The 13,483-nt window shown below is 49.6% G+C and overlaps 1 protein-coding gene across 1 annotated transcript; it reads left to right on the top strand.

The window, feature by feature from the left end:
• Positions 1–9,456: 9,456 nt before the first annotated feature.
• Positions 9,457–12,730, top strand: LOC112889217 (beta-1,4-mannosyl-glycoprotein 4-beta-N-acetylglucosaminyltransferase-like). Its single transcript, XM_025955733.1, has 2 exons — positions 9,457–9,977; positions 11,153–12,730. The coding sequence occupies exons 1-2, from the start codon at positions 9,915–9,917 to the stop codon at positions 12,251–12,253; spliced, it is 1,164 nt and encodes a 387-aa protein (XP_025811518.1). The 5' UTR covers positions 9,457–9,914; the 3' UTR covers positions 12,254–12,730.
• The last annotated feature ends 753 nt before the right edge of the window (positions 12,731–13,483 follow it).

The raw sequence follows: 13,483 nt of genomic DNA, 5'->3' as shown, positions 1-13,483 counted from the left end.
TCCAAGACTTCTCAGATCGGATTCAATCCGATTCAATCCGATCTGAGGAAGAGCGTACCCGACTCCTATTCAGGCTACGCAATGCGGCTTCTATCTACCAGGAGCCACTCAATCCGAGTTCCTCTCTGTATTGGAGGAGGACTTGGATCGCCTATTCAAGATCGGAGATGACTGCTCCGACTACTATACGGAAAGCTACCAGCAAGAATCATGCTACTACTACTTCGACTTCGCAAGAACGCTCGACGATCCGCTGACAACTACTTCAACTACTCATCTCGACGAAAACTAGTCGGGAGAGGCCCTCGCACCATCAATAAATAGTCATAATTTACTCTGACTACTTGGACTTCATGAGCAAACCGCCACGACTCCACCGACGATCATCATGGTTTCGTTGACAATCGTCCACAAATCAAGCTAAGTTACTTAGACATTTTTCAACTTGTTTTTCATAGGATCGACTATATTTTGGGTACGCCTCTCGATGGGAGTTACCCTCGGGGGCTACAGCATGATTGACTACTTATAGGGTTTGCTGACTAACAGCCCACGCGCTTCGTACACCGAGTTGTGTTGGTCTCACAGCGGCTACACCCTACGGGTATACGCGCTCTCGCCGACTACTTTATGCGCAATGCACATTCTCTTTGTTGCATGCCTACTTCTTTTTTCTGCATTCGTTGTCTTCTCTTAACGATTGCTAAAATACGCGGAGAGCACACGTCTTAATCCATGTGTCTGTGTTCCTACATGTGCGCAAGTGATCAACTCTATGCACTATGAGCTACTGCTATCAGTGATCAGATGCTTAAATATAACAGGCTAACTAATCGGGGAAATTACGTGGTCCGACAAGAGCAAGACATGAATTTTTATCATGCATTTTACAATGCTGGGATCCACTCCCAACTCGATATCATGTATATCAGTTGCAACATACTTTATGTTTACCTTACAGGGGACTAGATCTGGACCATGCCGTTAGATGAGGTATGCTCCCGAGAGCTGCCTTACTCGGCCACCACTTCGACGGCACAGACCACTCAAAGTGCTAGCAGCGTCTCGGCCGACTCCCACGCTCGGGGGCTAGCGCCCCCCGACCATGTGGCGTATCTCCTCTGATTCGGCCGGTATCTACGCTACTCGGTGTACCTTCGGTGGCTCATCTAGTTTCCATGCTCAGGGGCTCAACGTGACAAGGCACTGGGTGTACCTTCGGCGGCTCGTCTAGCTCCCGTACTCGGGGCTGGGCGCAACAAGGCACTTAGCGTGTTTTCGGTGGTTCGTCTAGCTCCCATGATTGGGGTTGGGCGTAGAAAACAACTCGGCATATCACTGTACAGAAGCTCAAGAGTTGATATTGGGATAAGATTTATTTTGAGCGGTAATTTTGGATTATATTGGGAAAGTTAGTTGCTTAATCATTTTTCCAGTGATGCTATAAAAAAAGGGTTTTCGAATTTCTGAACCAATTTAACCATATAAAAGAAGATTTGAAAACTACTCGGGGCATGAACACCTCACGGCCTCGATACTGCCAAAGAAGTATTCGGAAGACACCTTCGAGATGAAGTTTGGAAGAATTCGAAGATGCCTTCAGAAATACTCAGAAGCCGGCAGTACTCGACTATGAAGAGCTCGGGGTCTTGTCAGACCTGGAGCTACGGGATTGAGCTATTGGCGTACATATTTTAGGATAAGGGATGGGACATGGCCCATACCCACACCACTTATAACTACTCGTACAAAAGTAGAACTAGTCCGAACAGAAAGAAACTATCCGGGTAGCACGCGGGTAGCATTTCTAAGCTCGTATTTGGTTAGGACTTCCATGTAATCCTATCCCCAAGACTGTATAAGGGCGGGCAGAGACCCCCTCCAAACATATATCATTTAAGGCAATACAAACCATCACACAGGACATAGTGTATTACTCTCTCGCCTGCCCGAATCTGTCTAAAGTTTCGTGTTTTTGCACTTTCGAGTTCTTAATCACGGCAACACCCTACCTACAATCTACCGCCTCGGAAGTATCACTCGGTGGACCTGAGGTTAAACACCCGACACCGTATTTTGCAACAGTTGTACAGTTTCAGATTCAGAAACGTCCTGTCCGAAGAGATTGCAGTCCCGTCACCATTGCCATCGGGACTACGGCGATCCGTCGACCGAAGTGGATATCCTGCATTTGTCCTGGTCACAGAGAGATAGGTAAGCCCCGTGGACGTGTGACTTGGTGATCGGTGCGGGATGAGCACATGAGACATGACGGCGACCACTGCGTTGCCGTCCATCTGCTCCTCCGGAGCTCGGAGGAGAACCCTTGTCATCTGAGTTTGCCTTGCAAACACGAGCACCACACAGCGAAAAGTGATTCCCCGTGGTGCTTCGTTTTCAGAAGAAGGAAGTAGGAAAGAGCGCAGAAACTCTGGAGGTGATGTCTAGTTTTCTATCTCGCTTATACTGACTGAAAGCAGGGAAGTTTCTGCAATCTTATCATCTGGCGACGGCCACGTACCAAGTGTGCGGGAGTATCAGGCATGTGCTTTCCAGTTTTGCAATCTGCAGGTCTAGGAGTGTTCTGATCACGGGAATATTTGCCCGGTCAGTTCCCTGCACATGGCTCCGTGTGTTTTGGGAAGAATAACAGGACGTGACAGCCAGCAAAACTTGCTAAATTTTGGAGAATTTCTGCCGCCCAAGAGGCAAGAGGATGCATACAGATGCACCGTTCAGATACATCTTTCATCTTAATTCATCTACCGCAGGAAGGTTCACGCTGGGAAGTTTTCCTATCTTTGAGAGGTACCCATCTGATGCCAATGCCTCATCCTCGATCTAGGAACAGTACATGTTCCACGTAGACAGATTGGGACACCTTGATAGGTCCAGACCTCATCAGCATCCAATCCTTCCAACTTTGGCCCGTAGGGACTGCTGGTCTGATGCTGACGTGGGCAGTATACGCGTGCGTGTCAAATGCTGAAATGCTACGGTTGCGTGTCGCGCATGGTCCTCGTATAGATGTAGTACTACTAGTCATGAAGGATCGTCTCGAAAACCATGTTTCGGATACGTTCCGTTTTGATGTGGCCAAGTTGTTCCTTGTGCTTTTTGTTGAAGGGCGGCGCGCCGTAGTTCTTCGTCAAAGAGAAAACCTCGTTGACTAGTTTCATTGTCAGGTTTGGAGAGCAGATCTTGGTTACTCCTCCTGTTTTTCTTAATATATGAATATATGTGCGTTTATTACCAGCTAAACTAATTAGTTCATTCTAAATGACATACATTTAAAAACGGCGGAGTACAACTTTATTATGTATGGTTGCCAGTTTTGCACTGCTACACAGCTGCAACCATCGCAAAAAGGAAAAAAAAAACTAGGCATAGGTAAGTGCGGGTGCGGGGCAGCCAGAAGCTGCCCCATCAAGTTGAAATAGCTTGGCTCTCTGACCATTGCAGTGCACATCTGTAACATTTACAAGCAAATTTCAAATTTGACAAGTCCCTTTCCCTCTTTAATTTCTGCTTGTAGTTTCAGGAGCTTCAGACAAGGTACTGTTCAACTATGGCTGTGGGCCTGTGGCAAGTGCCAAACCTGGATGGGTGGAGGGGAATACTCTCCTAGCTGAAAAGTCTCGACTTTTCATTTTTCGAAGTCGTTGGACTCCGGCCGATCGGTCAGGGAATGATCCAAAAACAGAAGCAGATCGTGTGGTACATGCATCCCTACGGCGGTAACGCAGATCAGAAAACAATAGTGGCGAGAACTAAGTTAAATCGATGTTCTTGCAAAATCATACAGTGTAGGTGATGCCAATTTTTCTCTATCCCGTTTACTGATTGAAAAATCAGGGAATGCTTTTGCTTTTGCATCGGGTTATCTGGCGACGCCCACGTAGCGAGCCCAGGATTGCTGCATCATCGCCGGGAGTATCCGGGCATGCCGTTTGCTGGTCGCCTGATCCATGGGAGGTACCACTCAACAGTTAACACCAATGCCTCCTGGTTAAACTGCTCCGTTGATCTAGGTATAGAATACAGATCCTAAAGTAGATATAAGATGCCTCTGCTCTAGGTTAGTCTGTTTGAAACACAGATTGGGACTGCACCTTCATGAGTCCTAACCTCATCAGCATCCAATCCTTCCAAATTTGACCCGCTAGAGTGCTGCTGACATGGGCAGCAGATGCGTGCGTATCAAATGTCACGATTGCCTGTGGTCCATGGTCCTCAAATCGACGTAGTATGCAAGTGCAGTTTTTTTTTTTTTGGATATGCCACTTTGAATGGTTCTGATTGATGCAGCCAAGTTGTTCCTTGTGCTTTTGTTGAAGAGCGTGCGGTGCTTTCCTGGTAGATGATGAAACCTCGTTGAGTAGTTTTCTTGGATTGTAAAATAGCTTCATATTTCATCCGCAAAAAAAAATAGCTTTATATTTCACAGGTCGTTCTCCCACTTAGTGTTGGCAAATTTAGGAGCTTGGGACAACGTACTGTTCAACTATGTCTGTGGCAAGTGCCAATTCTGAAGTGGTGTGGTCAGCTGACAGCTGGTACACTGCATACTAGGGGCTCCACAGCTCTTACTCTTTCTCGAACTCAAATTATTAGCTTTGTATTTCCAAAAAATCTCAAATTAGCTTATTTGTGGCTTAGTAGTTAGTACATATCATTTACTCCTATATGTGATTTAGAAATTTCTTTTTCTGTTGTGATACTAAGCCCAATAGTGAAAAAACTTAACTGTACTTGAGAGAGACTGTTTCATACCGATCCCTTCTCATCAGCATGCGTAAGCCAATATTCTGGGACACCTCAATCCTAACCTCAGCCGCGGCCAAATTCTTCCAAAAATTTCAATCGTTACTTCCCATTGCTGCTGACACGGACAGCATAGGCCAAATGGGCATGGTTGCAGTGGAGTCACGAGTTGAGAAAACAATACCGTAATGCATGCCGGGTTTTAGAAACAATGGCGACGCGAGTGTTTGGCAACCCGGATGGAGGTTTACTGCTACAATTTGTGCTCAATAGCGTCTCTCTTCAAACTTTGTGGGGCTTTTGGTAACTTTTTGTACTCGTCTTGTTGTGATACTCCGGACAAAGTAAAGGCCAGGCTGTTCGTATTCTATCAAAAATTCAGGTTCTTGTCCAACTTGCTGCTGGTACATCGAGGGAGGTCTTTGGGACAAGACAGCGGTCAACTACGGCTGTACCAAGTGCCAGATCTGAAGAAGAAGGGGAGATGCACGATAAGCCTCTCCGACTTTTCAAGCCTGTTGGACTCCGATGGGTCAAGGAATGTCCCGAGAAACGGCAAAATCTGTGTGCTGCATTACAACAAAATCAGGCCCGCTTTTGGAATTCCATGGAGCCAGAGGAAATTTATGGCAGGCAATCCATCTCCAGGGGTGAGCATAGCGGCAACTGGAGTACTACACAACTGCATGGCAGTGTAGGCTCTCTTTCACAAGTTACCCAGCCATGGTAATTCGCAGAATGCCATGCAGAGATCCCTGTTATCTCATCGGGGATTTTTCTTCCTGCCTCTTGCTAATAATTAATAAACTTTGCCTTTAAAAAAATAATTAAGAAACTTTGGAGGGCGTCTTCTTGCCTCTTAATACTGTGGACCCAATTTTTTAGCAACTTTTTCTTTTGAGCAACCAACTTTTTTTTTACCCCCTTGCCGTATATGGTTTTAATAATCTTCCCAAACACAAAGTTTTTTTCTAACTTGATAGATTGAGCACCAAGGAACTCCTTCGAAGGAAGAATATGTTTCTGCGGAGCTATGGTTGTCTTGTGCTTAGAAAACACCAAGGAAACCCTGGTACATCTCTTCCATCACTGCCTATTTGCCAAAGCCTGTTGGCAGACTATACAAGTGCAAGTGCCGATTAGCTTGCATCCCTATCTCGTCTTGGAAAGCTTTAAAGGGCAGTTAAACGTTTCTTTCTTCATGGAAATCATCATTCTTAAGTCCTAGAGTATTTGAATGGCAAGAAATGATAAGGTTGCCCACCGGCAATAGAAGCAGTACAACGGCTATTCAAACGCGAGCTTTCATAGGCTGCACTCCGTGCACCAGCAGCAAAATCCCTGCAAATGGTTCAATGGATAGAAAGTCTGGCGCACTATTTTACCGGTTTCGGTAAAAAAAAAAAATCTTCCCAAACGCATGGCGGTGGTTTTACCACGAGTTCCCAGCCAGCAACCGCACCAGTTGGTGTCCGTCGCCACTCGCCAACTAGCCGCTCCGTGCTCTGAACCTGCCGCAACTGGGCTAGTAAACTGTAAACCAGCCACGACTGACCCAGCCGTCTAGCAGCGCAACGCAATGATACACCCGTCCACGTCCACGCTGTGGGTTGCGGCGCTCTTCGACGACCCAGCTTCTCTGCTCCCGTCGTCGACCCGGTCGCCGACCCGCGCCTCCAGTACGCGGCCGGCCGGACAACGCAGGTCTCCGCGGATGAGTCGTCGGGGGATGAGATCAAGCTGCTGGTCCCCTCACCTTTGCTACTGCGATCTCGCAGTTGCAGCGCCCAAGTCAACCGCCGCATCCAGGCGCAGCGTCGCGATATCTCTACCGGAATGGAAAAAATGCGATCAAGCATTTGGTTGGACGGCTGCCATGTGCTCGGGTAGGAGGAGGAGGAGCCGATGCCCGGTGTCTTTGGGCTGCAGCCAAGCCCTGCGTGGAGCCCTCCGCGCTGCCTCCATGTGGCCGGGGGCGCGCGCCCATGTGACGCGAGAGCGAGAGAGCCAGCTGCCGCTGCTCTGCTTGCCTCGGTTCTCGCCGCCCTTGATTGCCGGCGGCGGCGGCGGCGATCATCCCCCATTCAAAACCGTTCCGTTCCTTTAGAATGAAGAACGTCCTACACTGAGCGTCTGAGCCTCTGTCACGGGGGCTGCCGTTTCTTTTTCCCCCGGTGATCTGCTGATCTGCGGTCATGCTTGTTCCTGCGCGAGTGACCACACAAGCTTCATTAAATGGGACGGCAGGCCAGGCCAGGTCGCGGTACTGTTGGGACAGGTCACTTTGGTGGTCAAACGAGTCAGCCCACAGAGTGATCGCCACGGCACCCAACGGCGCCCGGCACTGACTGGTGCGTTCACCGCCCGCGCGTGCCTTCGCCCGGAAGCAAATGGCGGCAGATGATGGCATGATGCGGTTGTTTTTTTTTCTTCCTCTCTGTCGCGGAAAATCCGAACGGTTTTTTTTCCCGTACCGGCGACGTGTCCTCGCCCGTGCGGGTTTAGTTGACCGGGAAAGCCTGACAGAAAGGCGCCGCTTCTTTCGCCGGTTTCAAAACTGACGGAGGTGTGTTTAAGGCTTTAACGCTTGGCTTAATCCGAGCGATTTGGAAGACGCGTTCGGTTGGTGGATGCCCCCACCAAGGCCACCACGGCCGCGTACCTGCCTGACAGTTTCCAACGGGCAAAGCTCATTCGCTGGCGTCCCAACGGTCGCTGCCAGGTGGGCCCTCGCCGCTCGCGTTAGATCGCCAAAGCACCGTACTCGTGCGAGCCAAAGTGCTAGCCAAAAACGAAGCACTACAGCAAGGTGAAAGAGAGGAAATCCTTTTTTTTCTTTGAAACGAGAGAGAGAGAGAGAGAGAGAGAGAGAGAGAGAGAGACTTTGGAGCCCAAGCATGTGAGCCACGATTTGAGCCTGAGGCCCGTGGTGGAGTGGCACGCAGCGGCCGTTTCGGCACCGAGGCAAAACCAAATGGATCAGGGCAAAAGCGCCCGTCTCCTTTTTCCCCCAAAATACATGGCGGGAGAACGTGCTGCTCCGGCCACTCGCTTGAAATCCTGTCCCCGGCAACGACCGGCGCACTAGTTCGGCCTGGCCGTTGCCGGATGGAGCTGCTGCTGCCTGCTCCTCATTCCTCAGTCTCCTCGCCCTCGGCCGAGCTTTATGCCATTTCTGCTCCTCCTGGCATGCTGCAAAAGCTTGGTCTTGCAGTTTCTGTGCACGGCTTTTATGGACCCTTTTTTATGTTGCTGTGGATCGAAAGGTGCAGCGAGATCGTGCATCATGGAGGTCGTTGTGCTAGATACTCACTACAGGTACTGCGGGTACGATAATTGATAAGGGAGGCGCCAAGCTCAATAATGCAGCTCGATACCCACACTTTGTCCCCACTATCTGTGCTCATGGAGATAAGGTGTTTAGGTGTCTAACTGATTCTGCTACGGCCTGCAAATGCTCTCGTAGCACTGGAGCATCTGTTATGCAATAAAACACTGCAGCTGGTACCTTTTTTTAGTTTTTTTTTGACAGTTTCAGTACATAAAACACTGCAGCTGGTAGATTTTTTTAGTTTTTTATAGTTGAAACAAGTGGGCGTAGCGCAATACAGGCCTCTGCCCACAAACGTGCGAGCTAGCAATTGGCTAGTTGCCTGGCTTTGAGGTGTACTTGCCTGGCTTTGAGCGCAATACATCCTTGTTGTTCCTTCGCTCGGACGAGAAAGCGGTGTTGACGTGTTCCCTCTTTCGGAAACGCAGAGCTAAGACGCCACTGGAAAGAGAGGGAGGGCTAATTGTTCTCATGACTGACTTTTTCGAAGACTTGTTCCAGGGGGGGCTTTTCTTGATTTAGCTAAAACCATTCGGTAATTATTTTTTTAGCACTTGACTGCAATAGAGAACTTTGTATTTTGCGGACAAATTCACATTGCTACTCAGATATTTTGGAAAACTTTTGTACGGTAGATTATACCACCGGCATACCATAAAACTATTTCAATCGAAAGTCACCCGATAAAGACATCAGACGCGGAGAAAAAGACCACACGGTACTTCACATGATCCGTCATCATTTGATCACACGACCTCTTATCCGAAAGAAGCAAGGAAGGGACAGGAAAAGAAGAAGGGGTAGAAAAAAACAGCACGGCCAAAAGCACAGCAGCAGCAGCATACAGGAAGCATCCCGGCGAGAGAGATGCCCTCCCTGTCATTACATCTCAGAGGGATCCCTCGCCACCACCATCTCAGCTCATAATCCAACCTGCACAACAAAGGCTGAGCTGGAGCCTGATGCCCAAACGGCCAGGCCCCGACCTCGAACCGCATTCACACCAACCTCCCCTAACCGAAACAGCCAAGCCAAAGGATAAACAAAAAGATGGAAGAGATTTAAAAAGTTTTCAAATCTCCTCCTTACATCGCCAAGTAGATGCATTTAGAATTCACAAAACTCCTTTTTTTTTAATCATCCGGTTAAAGAATCAGCCGTGACAGGGTCTTGTGCCTAGGCCTCATCGGCGCATTAAAAATAAGCGGATGGTGGGACGCCCCCGGCACGAGGACAAACAAAGACCAGCTCTCCGCCTCGGCCAGCCACGCCGCGCCACCCCACCCCACCACGCCCACGCGCAGGCCAGGCCACCGCACCACGCCCCCAACACCAAACGGCTATAATTAAGCGGTTCCCGGAACCCCTCCCCGTCTCGCATCGCAAACACTTGCCCCTCGCGTCCATCGACTGCTCGCCCTTTTGCGCCTCCGCCCCCGGCGCTCCCACGAAATCCCCCAGCGCGCCTGCCCGTCACGCGGCGGCAGGTAAGAGGAGAGGAGTCGAGACCCGGAGCGAGACGCGAGCACGCGGAACCCTCGAGGGCCAGGACGCGAGAAGGTAGAGCACACACAGCCACGCGCGGCGGCAGGCCGGCGGCGAGGCGAGGGCTCTGCTCCCGGCGGCGGCGGCGGCGTCCGGGGCGATCGTGCGCGCCATTGGGCCAGCGCCGCGGGGGAAGCGGGGCTGCGGGAGACGCGTGCCGTGTTGACCCCCGCTCCGCGACCGGCGCGCGCGGTTCGTGCGGCGCGTGGCCCCTCCCCGCGCTTCGGGGGAGGCTGCTGATTTCCCCTTCGTCTTCCTCGCCGTCCTCGGCGCGATGGAGGCCGGCTACTGCAACCGCAAGAAGACGGACATCTGCGAGGGCGTCTGCGACAACGAGGTGAGCCCCCGCTCCGGCCAGATCTGTCGCTTTCCCTCCCACGCGCCCGCCGGGGAGCCCCGGTCGTGGTCGTGCTGTTTGAACGCGTTTTTCCTCGTCCCCAAACCCGATTGCCTCAACCTTTGATCGCTTCCAACTGCTCGTGTTCAGCCTGCCTGCTGTTTTGCCGATCTCAGTAGAGTTGCGGTTCTGGATTGGGCGCCGATGCGGTTTCCCGAGCCGGGGGATCGCGGGTGCTCGCCGAATTTGCTTCCGCGGCATCTCTCATCTGCCGCGGTTGCTGGGGATTCGGTGGTTCGACTGAAATCGGGACGCCTGGATGCTTCTGGCTGAGCTAGAATCTCTCGACCTGGCTCAATCCGCCTGCCTGGCCTAATCCCAGAATCTATCTTTTCTTTCGCCATAAAGTTTCCAGCTTTTTTGAGCAATTCCCGATTGGTTCCCGTGCAGATGGCGAGGGTTCATGCCGCAAAAGTGAATTTACAGGCTGTTTTCTTTACTAAATAAATCAAAACTGGTTGATTGCTTTCCTGTTGGTGGATCTGCACCAGCCTTTCACTGATAAAGATATTGTTTTTAACACAGAAAATGCGCATATTCCACCGGTCCACCGGTTACTTCTTTAATCTACTGCACATGCATTATTTTGGTTGCTGTTACACGGCTGCACATTCACGGCGGATATTTTAGAAGCTCGTGCTTTCAACCTAGGAATTTGTGATGGCTGTGATGTTCCCTATGTTCACCGGTTGTCTTCATGGTGCTATGTCAGTAGGGTATCAAAAAAAAAAATCTTTTCTATGACAGCTTTTTGTTCGAATAATTCAAATGCTCATGCGCTCTTTTAGCCTTTTTTAGTTACCATTCTCATGCTTAGTGAATTAAATTATCCTTGCTTTTGTCTAGTTCCGCATTTTTTTTGTTTGTTGCCCAATGCCCCTGGCTGCAATGCATTTTGATGTTTCCTCCCCTATTGAGCTCTGCTAGTTGAATTGATGCAGAAAAAAGTCATGTCCTGACTATGGTGTTTTGAGTGATCGGCACTGTTACAGAATACAGTTCATTAGAGTTCATATAGTCACGTTGTAGATTGCCTTTTAGTTCAATTTATGCCTTGTCCTGATATTCACTGCTGCCTGTCAGATTTCTTATTTGCTTCTTGAATTTGTCTGCAGTATGGTTCAAAGTCAGTTCTGAGCATGTCAAGGCTGAAGTGCGCACTGCGGGGATTTGATTTGAGGGCTCTCTTGATCCTACTGATTGGTGTTCCTATTCTGATCTTCGTCATATACGTGCATGGCCAGAAGGTCACGTACTTCCTCCGCCCAATCTGGGAAAAGCCCCCAAAGCCCTTCACAATACGTCCTCACTACTATCATGAGAATGTCTCTATGAATAACCTCTGCAAGTTGCATGGATGGAAAGTCAGGGAGACTCCACGCCGTGTCTTTGATGCTGTGCTCTTCAGCAACGAGCTTGACATTCTTGACATCCGTTGGCACGAGCTGAGCCCATATGTATCGGAATTTGTGCTGCTTGAGTCCAATTCAACCTTCACTGGCATAAAGAAGGATCTTCACTTCAAGGAAAACCGCCAACGGTTTGAGTTTGCTGAGTCGCGGTTGACCTATGGTATGATAGGAGGAAGGTTCGTGAAGGGAGAAAACCCATTTGTTGAGGAGTCGTATCAAAGAGTTGCTCTCGACCAGCTTATTAAGATTGCGGGCATCACAGATGATGACCTGTTGATCATGTCTGATGTTGATGAGATCCCAAGTGGGCATACGATCAACCTCCTGAGATGGTGTGATGATATTCCTGAGATTCTTCATCTCCAGCTCAGGAACTACCTCTACTCATTCCAGTTCTTACTTGATGACAAGAGCTGGAGGGCTTCAGTACACAGATACAGGTCTGGAAAGACCAGGTATGCGCATTTCCGGCAAACAGATGACCTTCTGGCTGATTCAGGGTGGCACTGCAGCTTTTGCTTTCGCTACATAAACGATTTCATCTTCAAGATGAAAGCCTACAGCCATGTCGATCGGATCAGATTCAAGTACTTCCTGAACTCCAAGAGGATTCAGCATGTGATTTGCGAAGGGTCCGATCTTTTCGACATGCTTCCTGAAGAATACACATTCCAAGAGATCATTGCCAAGCTGGGGCCTATTCCAAGTACATTCTCTGCTGTTCATCTCCCCGCCTATCTGCTGGAGCAAACCGATCGTTACAGATATCTTCTCCCAGGCCACTGCATGAGAGAGAGTGGCTAGGCAGCTACTACGGTCTGCATCATGACCTGAGGCGCACGGACGTCGCTGGCCGATGTCCCCCTGGAGGAACACACCCTGCCGTTGCGGGGTTGTATCTGATACGATTGGCTGACTTAGTTGAGTGATCGCTTGGCTGCTGGTTGAGTTCATATGGGATTCTGTACCGTGTAATTCAAACCTTGGAAGGCCCTGACAGCAGCATTGCTGCGTTCTTGTTTTGCGGAGGAGCTCAGCAGTGTGTGTGCTTATTTATACCACCTGAGTTTTTATCATTGCTTCCATGATTGATATATGAACTCGAGCTATTGTAGATTTCATACCGAGCGATATTTCAGATTCTTTTTTCCTCTCTCTTTCACTGCGTACTGTACAATATCTTTACTTACCAGATTACTGACAGTGGTTGAGTTCTAGCCCTTGCTCGTCTTGTACCTCATCTCCTGACTTCTGATTAGTGATTATTACTGACTTTCGCTCTGAGTTGTTTGCTCATGTGTACCTCCATTCTCTGACTTGTCATGATGGAATTGATTCTAACTGACGCCTTGAAATTCAAACTTTGGTCCAACACAAAAGGCAGGCTGGTGGATTTCCAAACAAAAAGGGCCGGGGTTCCTTTTGATGGTTGTTCCAGGTTGGAAAGATCTGCACAGTGTCAAACCCAAAGGCCGTTTGGCAGGTTGAAATTGGGTAATCCATCCCGAGCTCTGGAGTGGATGTTTTTTTTTCTTTTTGCGTCTGCAAATGATTTGTTCGTTTGTTGAGCAACTTGTGGGAGGGCGGGCAGGGGCATGTGTGTGCCTGGACGGAGTCGAGCTGGTGGGAGAACAGACTGTTCCTGTCGGGCGTCCACCTCAGCCAGACTGACAAACATGCCGCGAGTTGGCTGGTCGTGTTGGCCTGTAGCCCTGGAAACAGCCCCCCTTTCCTCCCTGGTGCGGCCCTACGCGTCTCGTTTGCCTTGCTGTATCAGGGCATCCTGTGCCTGCACTGCACGTTCCTGAACAGTGGTCCAGAGGAGAGATTCTGAAGCTGCTGAAAGATTTCGGGTCTACTGAACTGCGTGAAATCTCGATACGGCGGCTCATGGTCTCCGGCGTCTGGCCAATACCGCAGGTTTCGGACTCGTGGAACATCAGAAGCTGCCAAGTGGCCGAGCGTTGAGATAGGTCGTGCGACTTTATTTTTTTGTTCAGTAAATACGTACAAAAAAATCTCATGTTCTACTTT

Source organism: Panicum hallii, chromosome 1 (genome assembly GCF_002211085.1).
Source record: "Panicum hallii strain FIL2 chromosome 1, PHallii_v3.1, whole genome shotgun sequence".
Taxonomy (NCBI): Eukaryota; Viridiplantae; Streptophyta; class Magnoliopsida; order Poales; family Poaceae; genus Panicum; species Panicum hallii.
The sequence above is the reverse complement of the archived record's forward strand: the minus strand, read 5'-3'. Positions and strand labels throughout refer to the sequence as shown.